This window comes from Alligator mississippiensis, chromosome 1 (assembly GCF_030867095.1).
Source record: "Alligator mississippiensis isolate rAllMis1 chromosome 1, rAllMis1, whole genome shotgun sequence".
NCBI lineage: Eukaryota > Metazoa > Chordata > Crocodylia > Alligatoridae > Alligator > Alligator mississippiensis.
Window position 1 is genome coordinate 96,606,016 of NC_081824.1, and position 22,018 is coordinate 96,628,033.

General features: G+C 42.8%; 1 protein-coding gene across 1 annotated transcript in view; it reads left to right on the forward strand.

Moving 5' to 3' along the window:
* SLC16A10 (solute carrier family 16 member 10) overlaps positions 1-22,018 on the forward strand; it is a 127,538-nt gene that overhangs the window by 62,461 nt on the left and 43,059 nt on the right. The window contains 2 exon segments of the mRNA XM_059732978.1: positions 11,258-11,586; positions 11,589-11,696. Of these exon segments, the coding sequence (XP_059588961.1) occupies positions 11,258-11,586; positions 11,589-11,696 (437 nt within the window).

Here is a 22,018-nt window from a genome sequence, read left to right on the forward strand (position 1 = left end):
TTTTAATTTTTTAATCCCTGGAGCAGACTGACCAGGAACAGGTCCTGGCAGTTACTGGCTCCTGTGCTTGGGAATGGTAGAATCTCAGCACAGTGGTATAGCTGAGACTGGATGTCCAGACTACAGCCATAGCAAAAAAGGGCTCAGGCATGTTTCACAGTTATTGCATTTCAGCCTAGCTGTACGGCTGAACCTCAGCCATATGTTAGGCTGGCAGATTTGGGCCAGGGTAAAGCCTGGCACAGTTTGAGCCAGGGTGAGACCTGGTACTAGTTGTGTAGGTGGTATAGGCCTGGTTGGCTTTGCTGCCCAGTTCAGGCCCAGCATAATAAGCTTAGGCCTCCTTTTGTAGCTGCCCCAGCCAAGCGGTGTGGTTGGGTGTTAGTTGTAGTTCAGCCGCAAGCCAAGATAGGCCTTACCTTTGCTTCAAGTTCTTTTGCAGTTTTCTGTCCAACAGAGCTGGGATTGGGACTAAGAATTTTGGGGGATGTGGTATGCTGATGAAAGCTGCGGTTAACTCCTCAAAGACACCATGTGGAAGTGGAGGTCAGCATTGTACCACTTCTGCAGGAGCAACAGAATCCCTTGCAACGCAGAAGGATCCATGCTCTCAAGCAGCTCCCTGAGGTGCAGTGAACCCAAGGAGCAGCTCGGGACTCTGTTGTGAGCCCCCCTCCAGCCCATTGCTGACAGGCAGGTATAGGGGTGCAAGTCCCTGAAACTACCTGCCGGGGAGCCCAAAGTCCCAGACTGCCAGGGTATGGGTGAAGCCTCCCCCAAGAAGGTGCCAGCTATAGAATTTGTTTTGTAGTAATAGTGCCTTAAAATTATGTGTTAATGTTTTCTTTTGTTTTGTTTCATTTCATTCTTTGTAATAAATTTGGAAGTTTGTGTTTACTGTTTGCAAGGAGGGGGTGTTGTTTATGCAGGACACCCGAGTAATTAATTTAGCATATCCCAGGTGGTCTAGGTAGGGGCTTGAGCCAAGGTAAAATATATTTTGTACCCCAAAATTGAACCTGGGCTTTGTGGCTGCCAACTGGTGCCCGGCAGAAGGGTTACACTGTTAAGGAAACAAGGCTGTTGGAACACTTTCATTAAAGTCAAAACAGTTTGAAAATCAAAATTTGGTTTGAAGGTACTGCAAGGAGCCTTAATTCTACTGTGTTAATTCATTCTCTCTCCAGAAACTACATCTCTGGGACCCAACAAATTGAATCTGTTTTCTCAATTGGCTATGAAACGTTCACCTAACATTTTTTGTGTACTGTATACAGGTCTAAGAAACTGCTTGGATTGGCCAAAGGTCATCTTCCAAACTGCCTGATGATCATGGCAAAACATATGAACAACTATCTGTATTATTCCAGGAAAGACGGTTGACATTTAAACAAGTTTTTTCATATTCAAAGCATTTCAGCAACTTTAACATACAGTACAGAAGCAGTACTCTTCTGTACATTTTGTTACAGGATTAACTGCTTCTGCTCTATCCATCTTCCATGTGCAGAGTAGAAACCTCACTTTCTTCCTCGCTCATTTTGTCTTTGACTAATTAGATCTCAATCCCCTCAGAAACAGCCCTGATACACATCATCTTCCTCATTTTTTTTTTTCCTTGAAAATACTTGAATAACAGTTGACCAAACATTCTGAGCGTGTATTAATACTTTCACCTGTACACAATAACAAAAAACTTTTAAAGGTGTAGTATTAATTGTTGTTCCTCATTAAGTGAACAGGTTAAGTACACAGGATCAGTTAAGGTAGTTCTAAAAATTAATCATGTTACTGAAATAACTTCAATAATATCACTGAAATATTTATTTTTATAACTATATGAATTAAACATTTTCTGTTAGTATAAAATGAGTACTAAGAAATATAAGAGCATTTGGCATGTGATCTGCATACATTGGAGAACAGGACAGATGGGAGCTAAGTCATCTCCTCACTCATACACTTGTACTCCACCAAGGAAATAGGTTGAGGCATGCAGGTAAGTGCCTTTCACTTGATTTATTTTGTCCCTTACTGAGTGATTACCAGGATAAGTTGGTAGACATTCAAGAGCTAGGTTCTGAAAGAGCCAGCTACATTGCAGGGAGGGAGAGCGCTTGGTGGCTATACTCCATTACCGAGACCAATGTATTTTTGCCTTGGGAATGTTTACTACTTGGAAAAAATAAATATTGAAACTCACTTTAAAGCAGAAGTCCAAATTTTCCTGAGTATTTCAAAAAAAAAAAAGAAGAAAAAAAAAGGTCAGTGTCCCTCTGAGTCCAAATGTTTAGCTTACCATTTCATTCAGTAAACATTATGAAGGCCTAATTCTGAAAATTAATGAAAATTAGGTTCCTGTCTTTGAAAATCTTCCTCTCTGCCCCCAGTATCATGTTAATGATTATCTATACATATCTACATTGCTTCTTAATTAAGTCTCTTTTGGTCTAGGAATGATTTGTTACCTTCCTCTGACAAAAGATAAACTTCTTCCCTAAATGGTCCCTTCATAACAATTTTAACTCAAAGTTGGAAGGTACAGGAGAAAGGAAATTACTTTTTTGGAAAGCCATGATTTAAACACCACTTCAGCTTATTTGTCTGAGGTGATTCTTAAATGCCTCAGAGAAAAGCAAAATTTTTGCTGAGAACAAATTTGCTTACTAAGGTGTATGTATCAGTATGTTTTTACTCATTCTTTAAGTGAAATCATAATAGTCATTAAATAGATGGAAACAGTCTAGACATAATTCAGATGTAGAGAAATTCAGTGTATATTTGTTCCAAAAAGTGAAACTTGATGCGTGTGTTTAAACATGGCTTTGACTTAATACATTTTATTTGATCTTTTTTTAATATACGCCTTTCCTGTTTGGTAGGAAAGATTTAAAAGGGAGAAAAGAGTTTAAAAGTCTTTTATTCAGGGAACTATAGAAACAGTTTCAGTATAGGTGGAATACACAGGAATTGCATGAGGTTAAAGCTATTATCTTTTAAAAAGGAAATTATATGCAATACTTATAAATTATCACCTATACTATCCATATAAGGACTCCCAAGTCCTTATGTAAAGCAGAGATAAGTTTAGAACTTCTATCCAAAACCATTTTTTTTTTTTTTCTAGTACAGCATATGGTCCCATTCTACTCATTCCAAGGCTTTTTCTGCATCTAAAGAAAGTAAAACATCCCGAGTTGTGTTTTTTCTGCATGCTATATATCAAGTCAAGGGCTCTCCTAATAGCTACAGTTTGTCTGGTTGTAATAAATCTGATTGATCTGGGCACATGTATAATTAATATACCCCCTAGTTTATCTGCTAAACATTTTTGGCATCAACATTTATTAATGAAATCTATATGATGAATACTTAACCCTATCTTTTCCTTATTTGGAAAGAATCAAGGATAACGTTTATTCCTAACAGGAGGGAATATCTCCTTGCATGAGCTCATTAAATACATGTACTAATAATGCAGGAGTTAAGTTGCCTTCTTAGAGCCGTGTAATTTTGGCTATTAATCTGTCTGAGCCTTCTGCCTTATTTTTCTTCAGATTTTGGAGAAAGATTTTACTGTGTGCATGTTGTGTACATTTTTATTAACTCTTTCAAACTGGGTGTAAAATGGTTCTTGCTTGTATTCATCATATTATAATCATTCTGGTAACTTACTGCTTTCTAATGATTCTTCTCAGCTATTTTTCTTTGACTGGGGATCATAAAAATTAATCGTTCTTGCTGTTTTGTTTTCTCTTATCTCGCTGCCATTAGTTACCGTGTCTAACATACAGGTCATAACTGATCTGCAGAGCAGAGATCATTAAATTATCATTATGAATAGTATATTGTGCAAGTATTCTCCATTTATGTATGAAATATAGTTGCACATTTATTCCCCTTCAGGTATCTTGAAGGGGAATAAATGTGCAACTATATATCTAAAATCAGACAGAATTTTTTTGAGAATTCTTGCAGTTGTAAGAAGGGCTAAGACTTGATGAATGATAAACTAAATATTAGTAAAACATAGAATATATATTAATTTCTAAGATTTCAAACAAAAATAAAATATAGCCATGTAATCATAGAGAAGAGGAGCTGGAAGGGACCTTGAGGGGTCACCTAGCCCAACACACTGTCTGAGGCAGGTTCATCCCTATCCAAAACATGCTGTACAAATCCATTGTCTAACCTCTTAGCAAAACTACGTGGTCAACCCTGACACAACATAGACCTAACACCCTAACCTGCCACAGGTAAAACAGAGGAATCATGGCTTTCTATGTCCTGCTTCTATAAAATGCTAAGAATATACTCAAAAGAACTAGGTAGAGGGCTAGGTTCCAAAGGAAGGAAAATCCCCCCACAGTCAATAATAATCTAACCCTGAGGTAAAACTCTTTCCTAGCTGCAACTATGGCAGTTAGTCTGATCTTGAGCAGAGGGGCAAGACCCTCTAGTCAGGAACCTCTGGAATTTAAGTCCCCAGCAGGAACACTGGCACACCCCATTCCTAATCCCCAGCTTTGGCTACAGCTAACACCCAAACCCCTGACCTGTCTAGCAGCAAGTAGTCTATGGGGGGATGGAAGTTCCCTCCTAGCCCCATGTAGCAACCAAGAAGCATGGGAAATAGTCATAGTAGAACATCTATGCTAATGAACATCACATGGTTCACCTTTTCTGCCAATGTGTTGCAAATACATCCTTCCTGGGATTTTTTTAAGAGACTCTGAGAACCTTGGGCATGTTTTTGCCCTGAAAAGAACTGTCAGCCTATTGCAGTATTCTCAGTTAGGGTGCTACAGTACCCTGGGGTGCTATGAGTGCTGTGGGTTGTGAGGAGACAAGGTTGCTTATCCCTGCCTGGCCCCTATACAGGGAGGTAAGCATTCATTCCCCTTCCCCATCTGCCTCTTACTTGATCATTAAATTATGTTTTGAAATGGTGCACTACAAAGTACAAAAAGGCTATGTAGGTCACAGTTGCCACTGGTCTGTTGACCTGCACTAGATGAACTATGCTTGAGGAGAGTGGGGTGTTGGTCTGCAGGATGTGCAGTCTAGTAGACTTGATGGTGGAGAAGATGTTTTCTTTGGAACACCTGGCCACCTTATGAAGAATCAGATATTTGGAAAACATCCTTGGGTACCTAGAGTCAGGACCACAGCAGGTCTGATGAGGCAAAGGAGTAAAAGACTAAGTAGGATGAAGATCTGTCACCACAAAAAATAGAAGCATTTGAAGGGTATCCTTCTAGCTCAGGGGTGGGTAGAATGCAGCCCGTGGGCCAAATGCAGCCCACCAGGACATTTTATCCGGCCCATGGGACTCTTTAAAACATTTAGAAAATTGATATTGACAGGCAGCCAGGGGCAGATAAAAGTTGACAGAAGCCAGGAGCAGTAGGACCCTGGGAAAGCTGCAGGCACGATCAAGCGGCTGCCTCACCCCCCCCCCCCCCCAATGACCAGCCAGAAGCCCTGTGCCCCTGGGGCTGTTCCTCCCTCCCTTTGCTGGAGGGAAATTCAGATAAGAAGGGGGAGGCAGGGGAGGACTGTAGGGATTGCCCCAGTTCTCAGGGTTGAGCTGAGCCAGCTGCTGCAGTCCTGGCACTGGCCGGGAGCCATGTAGAGCCAGAGCCACTGGTGGGGGTGTGGAGAGGAGCTGTGGCAGTTGCAGGCAAGGAAGCTGTGAAAGCAGCAGTAGGCAGGGATGGTGACCAGGGGGCAGGACACCTGTCAAGGGGTGGAGCTACCCTTGCAGCCCTCAATGGCTTGCCAAACCTCGGTAAGCAGCCCTCCACCTGAAATAATTGCCCGCCCCCTTCCTAGCTGGAAGTATTGAATTATTGATTGGTTTATTAAATTTCTATCTTCCAAAAAGAGTTTAGGGTGGCTCCCAATAAAAAGTACTACCAAATGCTAAGGAGGACATCTAGAAGAACTGAAGACTGCTCCTCAGCTCACATCTGAGAGCATCAACACTTTGCAAAGCCAATGGACGCTTTTAACTGGAGACTCAATGCTAATAGGTCCTGATATCCAGATATTAAGAAGGATATGGAAATACAGGAAAGAGTTTGAAGGGCCACAAACATAATCCAGGTGTTAGAAAATAAGCCTTATTATATGAGGCTTAAGGAGCTTAAACTATTCAATTCAGGTTGAAACCCTGGGGGTGTTTAAGAAGCGGTTCGATGCCTACCTGGCTGGGGTCATTTGAGCCCAGTTTCCCTCCTGCCCGGGCAGGGGGTTGGACTTGAAGATCTGCAAGGTCCCTTCCGACCCTACTTCTATGATTCTATGATATGATCACTGCATATAGACTCCCTCTGCCCCATATCTCTTCCACTTTTCTGGCAGAAGCATAACACTATGCAATGTTGGACGATAAAGTTAGCAAATGCAAGCTGGAAATGAAATAGTTTCTTAGTAGAAAGGGCAATAAAGCCCTAAAAGCCACTTACTGATTTAAGTTATTTGCTGCTGTGTAAAGCCTTTAAAATGAGATTAGACGCATTTTGAAAGATGTGGTTTAATCCAGCTTCAGACTGGATGTTTGTGTTTTCCTTTTTGACCTCTGAATCTGATTCTTCTGTTAGTCATGAAAGAAGGGGAAGTGTATTTTAGGCTCAAAATGCTTACCTTTATGCAGGGCTGGAGCTGTCATAATGTGAATAGTGGTGTTTCCTGCTATCCTTTGCAGCAGGGAGTGGCATCCTACAACCTGCAGCCCAGAACTGGCCCATAGTGTCATGTTGTGATGGGAGCACCTGTCCAGGTATGTGCTGTACATTCTGTTAAGTGTTGCTGATTCCCTTCAGTAGTGTAACTGGAACACTTCTTCTGCCAGGCACTGATCGGCAGCAACAAGGGCCAGGTTCAATTTTGGGGTCTAAATATATTTTACCTTGGCTCAAGCCTCCAACCAGACCACCTGGGAAACACTAAATAAATTACTAGGGCATCCTGTATAAACAAAATCCTCTCCTCACAAACAAACTTGTTCTTTGTGTTCACATTATTACAGAAAACAAAGGCAAAGAAAACGTTAAATACAGTTTCAAACACTATCAACTACAAGGCATTGTTCATAGATTGCACACTTTGGGAGGCTTCACCTATGCCCAAGCAGTCTGGGACTTGGGGCTCACCCAAAAGGGAGTTCCAGGGGTTTGCACCCTTCAGCAATGGGCTGGAGAGGGGGGCTTCACTGGAGAGTCCTTTGAGCTGCTCCTTGGGTTTTGTGGGCCATAGGAAGCTGCTTGAGCAGGGGTGGGCAAAGTCCGGCCTGTGGGCCAGCAGTGGAATCCATTTCCAGCAGCCCCTGCCTGCGTGGCTGGGGCCAGTCTCCATGGAGACCCCAGCTGCACAGTGATAGTGCAAAGCTGGGGTTGCCATGGAGCCCGGCCCCAGCTATGTGGGCAGGGGCTACTGGGAAATGAAGTTTGGCTGCTCATTGGATCTGCCATTTTGTCCATCCTGGGCTAGAGAGTGTGGGTCCTTCTGTGTTGCAAGGGGCCCCTCGTTGCTCCCTGTGACACTATAGGGTGATTCCTACTTTCATGTGGTGACCCCAAGGGGTTAACTGTGGCTCTACACAGCATGCTGCACCCCTAAATCCCTAGTTTTAATCCTAGGCCTGCTGGGCAGAAACTGCAAAAAAAAACTTTGAAGGAGAGGTGAGGCCTACCTCACTGGGCCTGAACTGGATGGCAAAAGCCGGCCAACCCTACACTACACTGAGGCCTGAACGTATATCTGGGTTTAGCCATGCTGCTAGGCTGAAACACCATAGCTGTAGAAACAGAAGAAAAAAAGGCCCAGGCCTATGACTGCAGCCTGGAAATCTGGTCTCAGCTATACCCCATGCTGAGACAATACAGTTACAAAACAGAGGGGGCCAGACCCCTGTAGCCAGTAATGGCCAGGACCCATTCCTGGGCAGTTTTGCTTCAGTGATTAATACCCGCATGGTGTTAACCCACTTAAGAAACAAAAGGGGAGGAAATAGGAGTCTCAAATTCCAAAGCAGACTTTCTCTCCCTCTGCTTGAGGCTTTCCCTTCAAATAGTGTTTGTTTGCCTCTCCAGTGAAGAGTTGGGGAGCCCTCCCCCCAACCCCCAAGGGGAGCAGGTTTTCTGGATCCCAATGTAGCTGTGCAGCTCTTAGCAGACAGATGAATAATAATCCCAGAATGTTAGTGAGTGGTTCTTATATACCCGGTATGACATCTCCCAAGCCTTGTCCAATCAGGGAGGGCCCACATTTCAGTCTTTCTCCTAGCCAATCTGTCTGAAGCATCCTCTGCTCCCTCTGGTCAATGAAGCCAGAGGGTTTTACATATTTTCCCCAGATACAGGCCCCAGCTTGTCATGTGCTGAGCACATGGGCAGAATCTTGCCTATATCAAAACACATGCATACACAAAAATACAATACACATCCCAATGTGCATGTGTGGCCGTTACATAACAAAGGCAGCTGTGCTGGTGGGTGGGGGGAAATGTGCAGCAAAATAACACCTGCCACCTTGGCCACACAATCTGGTTCTTCCTGTGCTGCCAGAATGAAGTCACTGCTGCCCTCATCGGTGCTGCCCTGGCACCCAGCTGCCTTGCTATGCCTCTTATCCCCTCTCTAGTGTCCAGCAGGCAGCCACCCCAGCCCTTCCTGCCTTGTGCCAAGGGCTGCTCTCTTACTCTGCTGCTGCAGCTGCTGCTTATTCTTACTAATGGATTAATTACTCCCTGTTGCTATTGACAATGGAAATCAATGGCACTTGGTGGTGCCATGACGGAAGGCTGTAGTAGAGAGGCATGAGAGTGAGACAGCAACCCATAGTCCAGACCAGGGAGGGTTGGTGCCCTGCAGAAGGTATTGACAACCTGCAGAGGTGGCTGGGTAGATTGGATGCTGAGGGTGGTGTGGGGTCCCTTGAGCCTGATCTTAGCTGAGTGGGGCTGGCACTTCTGCCTGAGGCTATATGTCACGATTGGCCTCTGGGGTCTTGCGCCACCCCTGCTTAGCTGGGATTGGGCTCTGGCCAGGTGGAGGTTGTGCAGGGCCTGGTCTGGCCCACAGACCAGCCCTACGCCATTCATTTGGCCCATAGAGCTAAAACTGTGAGCACCACTGTTCTAAGCACATTCCACCTCATCAAATCTCAAGCTTCAAGGCTTGATGTATTCCTCCTTCCCTTCCTCAACTTCCTTGCCCCTTCTGAGACACTGGAGATTGGCCACACTTGGAAACTGAGATACCAGTGCCTTGTGATGGTACCAAGAGTTCTCTTTCTTAAATGCTTAGTGGGTGTCATGCTTGTAAGATCAAGGTCAAACTGTCTTTACCACATTTGAGGCCTACATCTAATAGCCGGGTTTTTTCATGTTTTGTTGTTAGCGTGCATTTTTGTATGTGTTTGCCATCCTCTCTGTAGAGACCCTGGCTTGCCTGGTAAGATCTTCTGTGCATGTTCCACCTAATCAGTTTCCTGCTGGTGAAGTGACCTTGGACACTGGATGCACTTTAATTTCTCTTGTTGTTTGCCTATGGCATATTGGAGGACTGAAGTGTTTAGTTTAACTAAACTCATTGGGTAGATAGGGAAAATTATAGCAGCTATCAGAGTAGCTGGTAAAAACAAACTGCACGTGTTAGTTTTTTAAAATGTTAGTTAAAATGTATTGTATCCTTTAAAAATTAACGCCCCCCCCCCCACACACCAATTCCAAATACAGGCAACCCCTGCTTAGCGCTCTTAATTGGTTCCTGAAAAATCGAGTGTTAAGCAAAACCAAAAGTATTTGATGACCCAAGACGATGACCGCAATTGTTTTAATGAACCAGGATAGCGACCATGAAACTCGCTGAGCACTAAGTGAAATCGGGTATCAATTTTAAATGAGCGTTATAGCGAAATAGCACTAAGTGAAACAGTGTTAAGTGGGGGTTGCCTGTAATAATCTCTTCCACATATCACAGCCATCTTGATCTCTTGCTTGTTTGTATTGTCTATATTATATTGTGAAGGCATGGACTTTTCATCCCTGGAAGTTTTCATGAGCAAATTAGGTCCGTGGTGCTCAATGTTGTTGTTCCACGGGCCAGATGGCTTGAGGCCAGATTGGATTCTGTGCCAGGAATGGGCCCCAGGCCAGCCCTACATGCTGGGATTGGGCCCCGTGCACCCAATCTAGTGCACAGGGCTACAGTCCATGGGCTGGGGGTTCAGCACTGCTGGGTTTGATTAGGCTGGGATGGTTTAATCAGGGATGATCCTGGCTTGAGCAGGGGGCTGAAGTAGATGACCTTGGGTGGACCCTTCCCACCCTACCTTCTTGTGATCTTTTATTCTTTTGAGCAAGCATCTTTTCAGATAATTTGCTAACCTCATTCGTGCAATAAGAGAATGGACTTTTTGTCACCTCTTTTTTGTCTTATATGGTGAATAACACCTGTGGAAATTTCTATTCGAGAAGAACATATTTCAGTGCTGCTGCCCTTGATATAAGCTTGAGTTATTGTGCCATCCTTTTTTTAATGGATTGTTTTCCATTCCATTACATTTTTGATTCATTCTGTATCTGTTTGTAACTTACAATGCTGGAGAGCACTGAGGTAGAAATGTGAAATAATTGAATATTTTCATTTAAAGAGCTACTATGTTGTTTAAAAAAAAAAAGTAATCTTACCAGTTATTAATAACATCTTACATTACACAACTAAAAAAAATAGTTTTATTTTTTATTACTAGTAGTGTTTGCCACTTCAACAACTGTACATGCATCATGAACCATAATGATGTATCAGATGGACTTAGGCCCTTGAACACTATCATAATGTTGCAATGTTTGGGTTGTGAATGCATTAGGGAAAGGTTTAAATAAAAACAAAATATAATTTAGATTGCAAAACACTGCAGGTGTACTGACTTTGTTTTTTTTTGTCTAATTCAACCTGACAGTGTCTCTTTGAAGGTAAGCTTAACATTCTTTTAATCAGACTATTTGATGTTATTCCAGGTAAAAACAGTTTCACTCTTGATCTGGCCAATGAAAGATTATTAACTAGTCTGTTTTTCCTACTGACTTTGTGTTCTTCATTTGATGCAGTATAGTTGTATCTTAATAGAAATATAAATGATTATTTCCATAATATTTTTTATGTATTTTTATGTGAAAGTTGAATGTGAGCATATTGTATAAGGCATATTAATGAAATTTTCCAATCTTTTTTTTTTTTTTATATAGCACCATTGAACTTCTGTATTTCACCTATGGAATCTTATTTGCCTGTGGCTGCTCATTTGCATACCAACCATCCTTGGTCATTCTGGGGCACTATTTCAAGAAGCGCCTAGGACTAGTGAATGGCATTGTCACTGCCGGCAGCAGTTTGTTCACTGTGTCACTGCCCTTCCTTCTGAGAGTGTTGATTGATTCAGTTGACCTATTCAACACTTTACGGGTTCTGTGCATCCTCATGTTTATTCTGTTCCTCGCTGGCTTCACTTACAAGCCTCTCATTCCCCATGCCAAAGACACAGAGGGTGGAAAGAAGGGCAAGTTCAAATTTCCTCCTGCAAAAAAGATTTTCAATTTTTCCATTTTCAAAGTTGCGGGTTATCGGATTTGGGCTTTTGGAATCCCAGCTGCCCTTTTTGGATACTTTGTGCCTTATGTTCACTTGGTAAGTGCACATCTTTTGCTGTGTTGCTTTATCTTTTTAGTAAAAATCCATTTTCCTTTACATTCTGGGCTAAGAAAATCATTGCTGATTAAAAAAAAAACAAAACACAACAATAATGTTTTAAACTCAAATTATTTAGGGAAGGCTCATGTAGTTTGTGTTCTAATGTCTGCTTTTAAGAGGATGGTAAGCTGTCAGAAAAGAATATATGCTCCGAGTCAGAGCCAGTAAAATTTTTAGCTCCCTATTGTCAACCTGAGACTGGGAAGAGGGAAAGGGTGAAAATACTTAACTGCAGAAGGAGGCCATCATTATGAATTGGCTGAACAAAATGGTTAAATTTTCATGCCCTGAACAATAAACATAGCCACTTTATGTATAGTTTGAATGATAGTAGTTTTCAGCATGATAGTAGTGACATGTTGAAAACAGATTTCAGAATATGTATTGAGAATATATTTAGAGCATGGACATTGTTTTTGGACTTCCATTTTTCATGGATAAAACACTGCAGCATATGACAATAAAAATGTAGAAAAAATATTTTTTAAAATTTAATGGAAAAAAGCATACCACTTAAAGTATACCACCTAAAAACAGGATTTCTAATGCAGGGTTTACTCTACACTTTCTAGTTTATACTATTAACTAGAGCTGTGCTAAAAATATGCATTGCTAGTAAACTGGTGTTTTAATAACCAACTTTCTGGATAGTTAAATGCAAGACATTTGGTAGATTTGTCTCATTCTCCTTCTGAACTTTTGCTTTGTAGCTATAAATGTTATATGTTCATATAATCTCAGCAATAAGGTAATTGTCCTTGATTTCATGGATTTCTAGTTACCAGTCTTTGAAGTAGTATCTTCCTGTGTACAGTAACTAATATAGCTACAGCTTTAGGTACCATGAAAGCTGTCACCTACCTACATCTTGTGCGTGTAATTCAGTTACATTGGGTGAGATAGATTTAACATCAAATACTTCAGAAATTGAGTGGTTCAACCACTGACAGATGTATAACCCCCTGCTGTGCCCCCCGGCCCCCACCTCTACCTCCAACTGGAAGATTTCAAAAGCAGCTGTTGGCAGTTCTCTCTAACCAGGGTGTGCTACAGCTCCATTTTCTCCCCTTACCCCCACTCCTCCTGGTGCATGTTACACTTATGGTGTGATTAACTTGTTGCTCCCTGCAACCTGGCTCCCTCCAACCTGCCTGCTTCACATCTCCTGCAGTGGACATACTCTTAAATGCAATGAACATATTCTTGGACATCAGTAAGTCTCTTGTCAAAAGTTTTACTTCACATTCTCAGATCTAACATGCAGAAATGTGGGCTAGATAGAATTACTCCTAGGGGGAAACAGCTGGTTGAATATCTACAAGCAAGAGTAATGATAAAAAATAGATTGATGTCAAAATGGCAGGAGATCTCAAGTAGAGTCTTAGATAGCTCTGTTTTGCTGTTTAACAAACAAATGAAAAAATAGAATGTGTACTGATTAAGCTTTCAGATGATACAGAACTTGGAGAACTTTTAGGCACTTGATGATATTGTTAGAATTCAGAAGCTTCCTGAAAACTGGCCTATGGACAGCATCATGAAATTCAGTAAAGACAAATGTAAGGTGCTACACCTAGGAAAGAAAAAACAATTGCAGAAAAAGCGCTATTTGGATAGACAGTAACACTGCTGAGAAGATTAGGGGGCTGTGGTAGATCACAGATTCAGCATGAGTTTGATGTGCTATGAGTGAAAACATGTTGCACTGTATTAAGAGAAGTATTGTATGTAGAACAGGACATGATAATACTGCTCTACTCTGCACTGGTAAGACCTCAGCTGGAGTATAGTTTCTAGTTCTAGGTGCTGCATTTTAAGAGGTATGTAAAGAAAGTGGACAGGATCTAAAGGTCAGTAAAAAAGATGATAAAAGTAATTGGATGCATTCCAAAAGGATTTTCTGAGAGAACGATGCATGTTTAGTTTGGAGAAAAGGAGATTAAGAACTATATCCACTGTTTTTCCACAGAGTTCAGGACATGAGGCAATAGGTTTTCACTGCAGCAAAGCAGATTTAGATCAAATCTCTGGAAAAACTTCCTAACTATAAGAAAAGCAGTACAGTGGAACTATCTGCCCTGGGAAGTTGTAGAATCTCCTTTTTTGATGGTTTCAAGAAGAGGCTAGATAGGCATTAGTCTGTGAACAGTGCACCCTGCTTCTGGGCAGGGGCTTGGACTAGATGATCCTGGAGGTCCCTTTTAATCGTCTGGTTCTGTGGTTTTGAATTGGATGCCACAAACCAAGAATCTCTGCCATTTTCAAGAATCAGGTATGCAAATAGTGTAATAGAGTAATCTTTGTTGCGAGCCATATTTGGGGAGTAGCAAGACATTGATAAAATTAATATAATACTTAAAATCTGTTCTGTGAATATCAGACTTATACTGTCAGAGCACTAATAATATAGTAAAGCTTTCTACCTTCTAGTCGTGGATCATTGATCAGAAAGCAGGTGTTTAATACCTGAAAGATTATAAATCAGACAAAGATTTACCTTGAGATTATATTTGTGTACAAATATTGAGGACTCAAATATCTTAGAACGTCTGGAAACAATGGGGAAAGAGAGACAGAGCGATTCATTTAGAAGAGAAACTCAGAACAACGACTTGAGGAATGGTTATAGTAATAAGTTTCCCCTCAGAGCAGAAATCTGATGGGTGATAGAGTAACATAGATATACCTTGTATTGAACTGCCAGGAGGCGGGGAGCTATGAACTAGCAGAGAATTTTCCAGGCCAGTGGTTACCTAGGAAAGTAAGAAAATGCTCCCTTTCTCTTCTGGCTGCTGTAGATCAGTGTAAAATCTATAACCCAGGTACAGGAACCTGAAACTAATTCCAGCTTCCTTTTTTCACCCACTGGCTGTGTAAACAGGGAGGTTGGCTTCTCATCTGGGTGTTGCTACTGAACAAGCTCTCCCTCTTCATCTCATTCCTTATTTTGTGACTAGAAGGTTTAGTTTTCTTTCAGTACCTGGTAAAAAAAAAAATAAAAAAATTGTCTCATGTTGTGATAGACGTAGGAGATTAGATCAAAGATTGATGGCATAATTTAGAAAAGAGGTGTATGCTACTGAGTGAGGTTTTGGGGGAGAAGCAGCATGGGGTGGGGGAAGAGGAGGTGGGGGAAGGGGGAGCAGAGAAGCAAGGCTGTTGGGGGCAGAAGCAGCCTGAGGGGGCTGAGGTTGTGGGGGCATTAGGCAGAAGGGGGGAACCATGGGGGGGACAGGCAGCAAAGGACAAGCTGTATACCTCCCCCAACACCTGCCCCCTTACTGCCTCCCCCACTGCCCCTCCACTGTCTTCCTCATTACTACCTTCCCCACCATGTTCCCTACCATGTACTCCCCCCCCCCCCATTGCCTACAATGGTGGGGGAGACTAGTTTAAGATGATCCTCCAATAATTAGAGTCTATACATAGAAAATCGTAACAAGTGTATACATTTTCCATGAATAGAATCCAATTATTCGAGGGTCATTTTAAATTCAGGGTAGTTTTATATTCAGATAAATATGGCATGTAGAGGTTGTTACCAGATTTGCCTGTCACTTTGGGATGTGCTAATTTATTAGGGGTATATTTCATGGGGTCTCTGTAATTGTATCATTGTGCTGCTTGTGTTACTTGTGTTTCTATATGGAGCTGTATATGAGCTGTTGTGTACTTGTGTTTCTATATGGAGCTGCTATATGGAGCTGTATGCTTGTGTTACTTGTGTTTCTATATGGAGCTATATGGAGCCGTTTCTATATGGAGCTTGTGTTACTTGTGTTTCTGTATGGAGCTGCTTGTTACTTGTGTTTCTATATGGAGCTGTATATGGTGTTTCTATATGGAGATGCTTGTGTTACTTGCGTTTCTATATGGAGCTGTCCAGTGGAGCTATCTTGCAGGATTCAGGCTCAATGGGGCTGGGTTCCTCCAACCACTAAATCAGTAAAACACATATACACGCACAGATTATCAGGGCATGCCTGAGCCAGGCTGAGTTATTCAGCATTGACAGGCTAACACCCTCACATGTCTTGAACACAGTTCATCAGGGCAACAATAAAATGCAATCAGACACAAGCATATGGGTTAACAGAGTGTATCTGAGTCAGGCCAGGATATTCAGCATTGACAGGCTGACATCCTCATGTGCCTTGAACTCAGTTCATCCCTTATTTCAGCAGGACAATAATAAATGCAGTTAGACACACAAACACACATGCTAACAGAGTACGTCTGAGCAGGCTGGGTCCAATCAGCACTTTCAGCTGATACCCTCATGCACCTCAAAACTCAGCACGTCCCAATCTCGTCACAGTGGTCCTAGTAGTAACTCCTTTGATGAGCAGACCCCACCGTAGTTTTGGGCGTTATAGGGATCTTTGGCTTAGGTAAAAGAAACATTGTTGGAGAGCAAATGGGGAGGTCAAGGGGAGTGAAGAGTAAGTGAGGTTCAGAGAGAGAATATAGCAACCAGCTTGACCATAAAAGTTATTTATTGCCAGGTATATGAACTTATGATAATACTAGTAGTAATAACTGTACAAGAGAGACAAATATTTTTGTTTTAATATTACATGGTTTCAGTTAGGTATTTGGGGAAGTCTAGCTCAAGTTTGATCAGCAAAAGTCAGGTTTAGAAAGCTGTGCCTGGAGTAAGAAAGCAAAAGTCAGGTTCCTGGAATCAGAGAGAGGGAGTGATCAGCAAAAGTCCAGTTTAGAAAGTTGTTCCTGGAGTAAGAAAACAAAAGCCAGGTTCCTGGAGTCAGAGAAAGAGAGTTGGGGGTCTCACCGCTCAGCAAAACTTGAACCAGTCAAGGTTCCTAGGTGTGGAGCTTGCAGACAGGCAGAGCCCTCAGCACGAGCGGTGGAAGGATTCTAGGCAGAAAAGGAGTGGAACTGGTGCAGCTTTTGGATCCAGGTTCCAGGACAGAAACTTGAGCTTGGGTCGAGGTTTTGTAGAGAACTAACAATGGCTCATGGGAGAACATGCAAGTTTTTTTTTTTTTTATGGGTAAACAATGGCTCATATGCTGGATAATAGGAACCGATCACTCCTGGCATTACTCTGAGGGAGCTCACAATACAGACAGGCAGATTCAGTGTTTTGGGTACCAGTAAAGGCGTCATTACTAGAATTGGTCTGATAAAGGCTGAACTGGGTGTGTGTAGACATGGGTTGATTAGCATTTGGAGCAAGGATTCCCCATCATGCAGTGCTCCCCTGCTTCTCTGGTCCCAGAGTTCAGTGCAGTCCTTGCCTTTGAATCTCTGTTCTCCATCCTGAATGCTAATGAAGGTGCTTTCCTGTCCCATCTCCCAGGTAAATGAAATCAGGAGAGTTGCTTCAGTCCTATCACCCTTGTCTGGAGGGCTTTAGGTGTGTCTCCCAGTGCATCTTCATTGTCTTTTGCAAGTCCTTCTGCTAATCAGTTCTTGTTCAGGCAGAGGTGGGGAGGGGGTGAGTCCTTTGTGAATCAGACAGGCTGTGTACTGTGCCAGGGTTCCCCAATAACACGCAGCTTAGAGGTAACAAGGTATCTGAACTAGGTCCAAAAAAGAGGGGGTTATATTAATCTCAAACTTTGATAGTGTTCTTGCTGAAAAAAAGTTCTCTTAAGTCTCAAAATAGCTTCTGAATAGTAATTGACATTTTTCTACCCCCAAAGCTTCAACCGAATAGTTTGGATAGAGGTATTTTCAAATTAATGGTATATTATTTATTTGTATTGCCACAGGGTCCTGGGTCAGGCACCATTGAGGCATGTGCTTTACAGAGCAGGTACACAGTTTGGGCGCATCCAGATGAGCAGGAACATGTGGTATGCAGCGCAGTGGGGGTTGACACCAGGTGATCTTGGTGTCAAAAAAACCTGTGCCTAAAAATAACAGGGTGGTACATGTGGCAGCAGCGCACACTGCCCAAAACTGGAGCCTGGCTGACCGGAGCCACACTCCAGCTGTCAACCAGGCTTGCTGCTGCAGTATTGCTGTGGCTGCAGCCCCCAGAGGCTCCCAGGACCCCAGGTGCTGGCCCTGGCCTCCCCTACCCCAGCCTGGGGCAATGTGCCATGCACCAGAGCACATGCATGTGCATGGGTGTTCCCTGGGAACACATAGCAGTGATACACGTGCCAGTGCTGTTTGTCCCTGGGGAAACGCATGTTCCTGCTTGTGGGGATGCGCCCTTTGTGTCCCAAAGATTTAAGTAAGTATAAGGCAGGAGATGAAGGCAGGTGGGCAGACACAAAAGGAGTGCTGGGAAACAATGAGAAAATATTGTCTGGTTTTATTGGCACACAAGTGGCTGAACTGCTGTAAAGCGGTTTGATGATTTTTTAATGAATTTTTATTTTGCACCTTTCTAGGAGATACTAGCTCAAGTGTTTATAATAATGACTTATTAAATACTTACTTCTATTTTAAGCATTTTCAAAACTGAAAATGTTGGATTCAGTATGGGAGACCCTCAGTTTAAAATCTTGGTTGTCGTTAACATCTGGGTCCAAAATTCCAGTACACAAAAGTGCTTTGGCAGATAGGCAATTGCTTTGGAATTTCATTTCCTATAGAACAGAACTTCAGTTTTTGACCTAATTTCCATCAACACACTGAGTGTAACTTTTTGATTTCTGTGTTGGCCAGACTGATCTTGGAACTACATTCTCTTGAAGTTATAGAAACCACATTCCTATAGCACTTCCTAAACCAAAATTGTCAAGAGTAGAGCTCCCAAACTTGTGATTGAACATTTTTGAAGTAGAGTGTCTTTTTGAAGTAGAGAGTCTCTTAACCTTCAATTATGTCCTAAATTTCATCATTCCAATATAATTTTAAATTATATGAATTATATACAATTATATGAATTATATATAAATAATAATTTAAATTATATAAATTAAATTATAAGAAAGTGGTATAATGACTGAACATTTTAAAATGGGGGGCAGGGGATTATAAAAAAGAGAAAAAAATAACCTTAATATTAATAACAATCAATTGGATTTAAAACTGGAAAAGCCTGTGGAAACATTTGAGAACACATTAGTCAATCAGTGTTAGAGAGCAATCCCCAGGTAGCATATGAACAATACAGATTTTGCCCTCTGATAGTAGATACAGCACAGATGCTGAAAGTTTTGCAGATGCTTGCTTTGATCAGGGAGTTCATTCAAGATTCAGATTTTGCTGTTCTGTTTTTCTATCTATGTTATTAATTTAATACTGTTTATCTACATCATTAACGATTTCCAGATACGTGGAGGTACTACACAAGCCTGCAAGAAAAATGTAATTTCTTGCCCATACATCAAGCCTGAAGACACTTCCTTCTGTTTGTTGCATAAATAGTATTACTAATGTTCTTAAAATAAACTGTACAGGAATAGAGGCTTTCAAGACTTGGATGAAGACTTGATAGCTGTGGTTGTGCCAGAACACTTGAACTGTCTTGAACTACCCTTGTTGATATGGATGGCCTGTGTTAAGCCTAAAGTAACCTTTACAGAGGAGTAGCTGGGCAGGTCTGTGTCTGGGACAGGTGCAATTCACATGGCAGTGCCAGGTGCCATGGTGCAATCAGCTGCTGCTGCTCTGGTGGCTATTTTTGCACCTTCCCCTCCCCTCCCCTCCCCCCTGTATGTGCACACACATGCACGCACGCACGCACACAAACCAAGGCTACTGCCCTGGTTTCTTCTAAGCCTCTAATTTAGGGGCAACTTACAGCCCACAGGCTGGATATGCTAGACATGGAACTTCAGTGGTAGGGGGCTTTGGGCTTTTGCTGTAACAGGGAAAAGTTCTGGCTGCAGCTGGGTCCTAGCACCTTGCCACTCACTTTTTACCTGAACTGAGTCAGTCTGGCGCACCGCTTTAAATGGTTAGTGACCACTGCTCTAGACTGTTCTGTTCTGGCAATAAAATCCCTGAGAGAACAAATCTATATGTAATCATCACCGGCTTAAGTATGACTGAGCCAACTGTTTAGCTAAATTAATTGCTATGTATATTCTCTTTTCTTTTCTCATTTTTGTCTTTCCTCTTTTCTCACTGTCCTTCTGCCTTTAAGTCTTTCAGAAAAATAGAGTTGCTTAAGCTAAAAGAAGCAGCAAAGTGGAAGTCAGTGGGGTCTAAGCAACAATAGACTTTAAAAAATCCTGTAAAAGTTATCTATAAATAGAGCAGGGGCAGGCAATTATTTAATCTGGAAGGTTGCTTAATGACTTTTGGTGAGCTGTTGAGGGCCGCAATCATCAAGGGCTGTCCTGGCCCTTGATGATTGCCCTGCCTCCTGGTAGTCATATTGGGACTGGAAGTCCTGCCCCCTAACCCCTGACCTTTGCCACTGGAAGTCCTTCCCCTTGCCCCCCCCCCCCCCGAAATACTTCCTTTGGGAGGGGAGGATTGCTATTTTGGAACCAGAAAAAAGACAAACCATACACTAAAAGCCAAATGCCTACTATATATAACATATTTTAATTTTATTACAAAAAATATTTGTCATGATATGTGTTTGCATAGTGTATATAGAGGGGATTGCATAATAACTAAAAATAAAATATTGTATATTGTGTGGGGGGTGTGGTTGGAGTGGGGGGTGTATGATGGGGTGTGTGGGGGTGTGTTTGTGTACAGTGGGCAGGTGTGCTTATTGTGAGAGGTGTGTGGCGGTGGTGTGTGTGTGGTAGGGTCTGTGTGTGTGGTAGGATGTGTGGGGGTGTCTGTGTATGGTGGAGGGGGGTGTATGGTGGGCTGTGCAGGGGGGTGTGTGTGTATGGTGGTTGGTGGGGTGTGTGGCTACGTGTGGGGGGATTGTGGGAGCAGGGTGTGGGTATGTGAGGTTTGTGGGATATGAGGGAGGCAGGGGGCAGGGAAGGCAGCTGGCTGTTGCACGGGGCTTCCCCCAGTACCACACAAGTGCGGGAGTTGCATGCATGCCATGCGGAGCCTTGTGTGATAGAGGTGGGCTGGCCAGGTCGCACTCCTCACCCCCATAAGCAGTGCTGGCCAGAGCTGCTTGCTGCTGGGTGCAAGCACCTGTGTGGGACATGAGTGCCCTAGCCTGCTGCCATGTGGGAGCATGGGTGACTGGTGCCTCCTAATACTGGTCACCGACTGGGGTGGGGGTGTCTGCCGGCACTTCTCTCGGGGTGGGGGTGGGGCACAGCCAATCTTAGGGGGTGTACATGCACCCGCGTGCATCCCTTACATGTCGCCAACGTGTGAGGGAGTGTGTAGGGGGTTTCCACACCCCCATACCTTCCCTTATGTCCATACCCTGCTCAGTTGAGCTCTGTGCTCCCACTGCCCTGCTGGGCAATAGCTCCGTGCTGCCACCACCCCTGGCCCCACACTCCCTGCCTCCACCCAGCTGCAGCTCCACCCCATCCCCCTCCCTGCTCCTTCTGCTTCCTTACGTGCTGCCCGGAGCAAGCGGGTTGCTGGAGAAGCTGAACAGGTCTCCCTGGGGTGGCTGCAGCCCCACCTGGAAGCTGCTGTTGGCTGGTCCAGGCTCTTCTGTCCATGAGGGTAGGAGCAAGGCGTAAAAGGGTATGTTGGGGGGCTGTATATGTGGGTGCCTCGCTTCCACCCTTGTGGGTGGAAGGGTTGGGCGTGGTACAGTTTGTTGGTAGGTGCCCACGGGCTGCATAAAAGTGCCTGGTGGGCCGGATTTGGCCTGTTGCTGTGATAAAGTATGAAACTTTCTAGTTAAAAGCTATTGCAACCACAGAATTGAGCCAGTTTATAAACCCTGCTTAGAAGTCTAACCCTTATGCCTATGGCAAGCACTAAACCTCATAAAAAAATGAATAAAAGGCAAGTGATGTGATAACTAGCATTCCTACTAAATTGCTAGCAGTCTGTTTAGTTAGAATGCATGTCCAATACATCTGAAACATCCGCTTCGGATGGATTCCTGTTTCACATAGTCTTTGTTGCCGTTTGAGAAGATTTTTTGTATCTTTTCCCATTTCATTTTTTATTTACAGTAAAGAGACGAGATTTTTTCCAAGCTCTTGATAAAGTTTTTAAACCTTTATGAGTAAGTTCAGTATAAATATTTTAACACAATTTTAATATTAATTCACACCATTTAATAAGGTATTGATAGCCTGAAGGATTATTAATTGACTTCAGTCAATCTTTACTCTTCTAGGTTTCCATTTCAAATCTACTTTTAAGTCAGTAGAAACAGAAAGTTGTTTCTCATATGGTAGCTGTTTAGAACCTACCTCAGTCTGCCCAGTTTTAAGTGA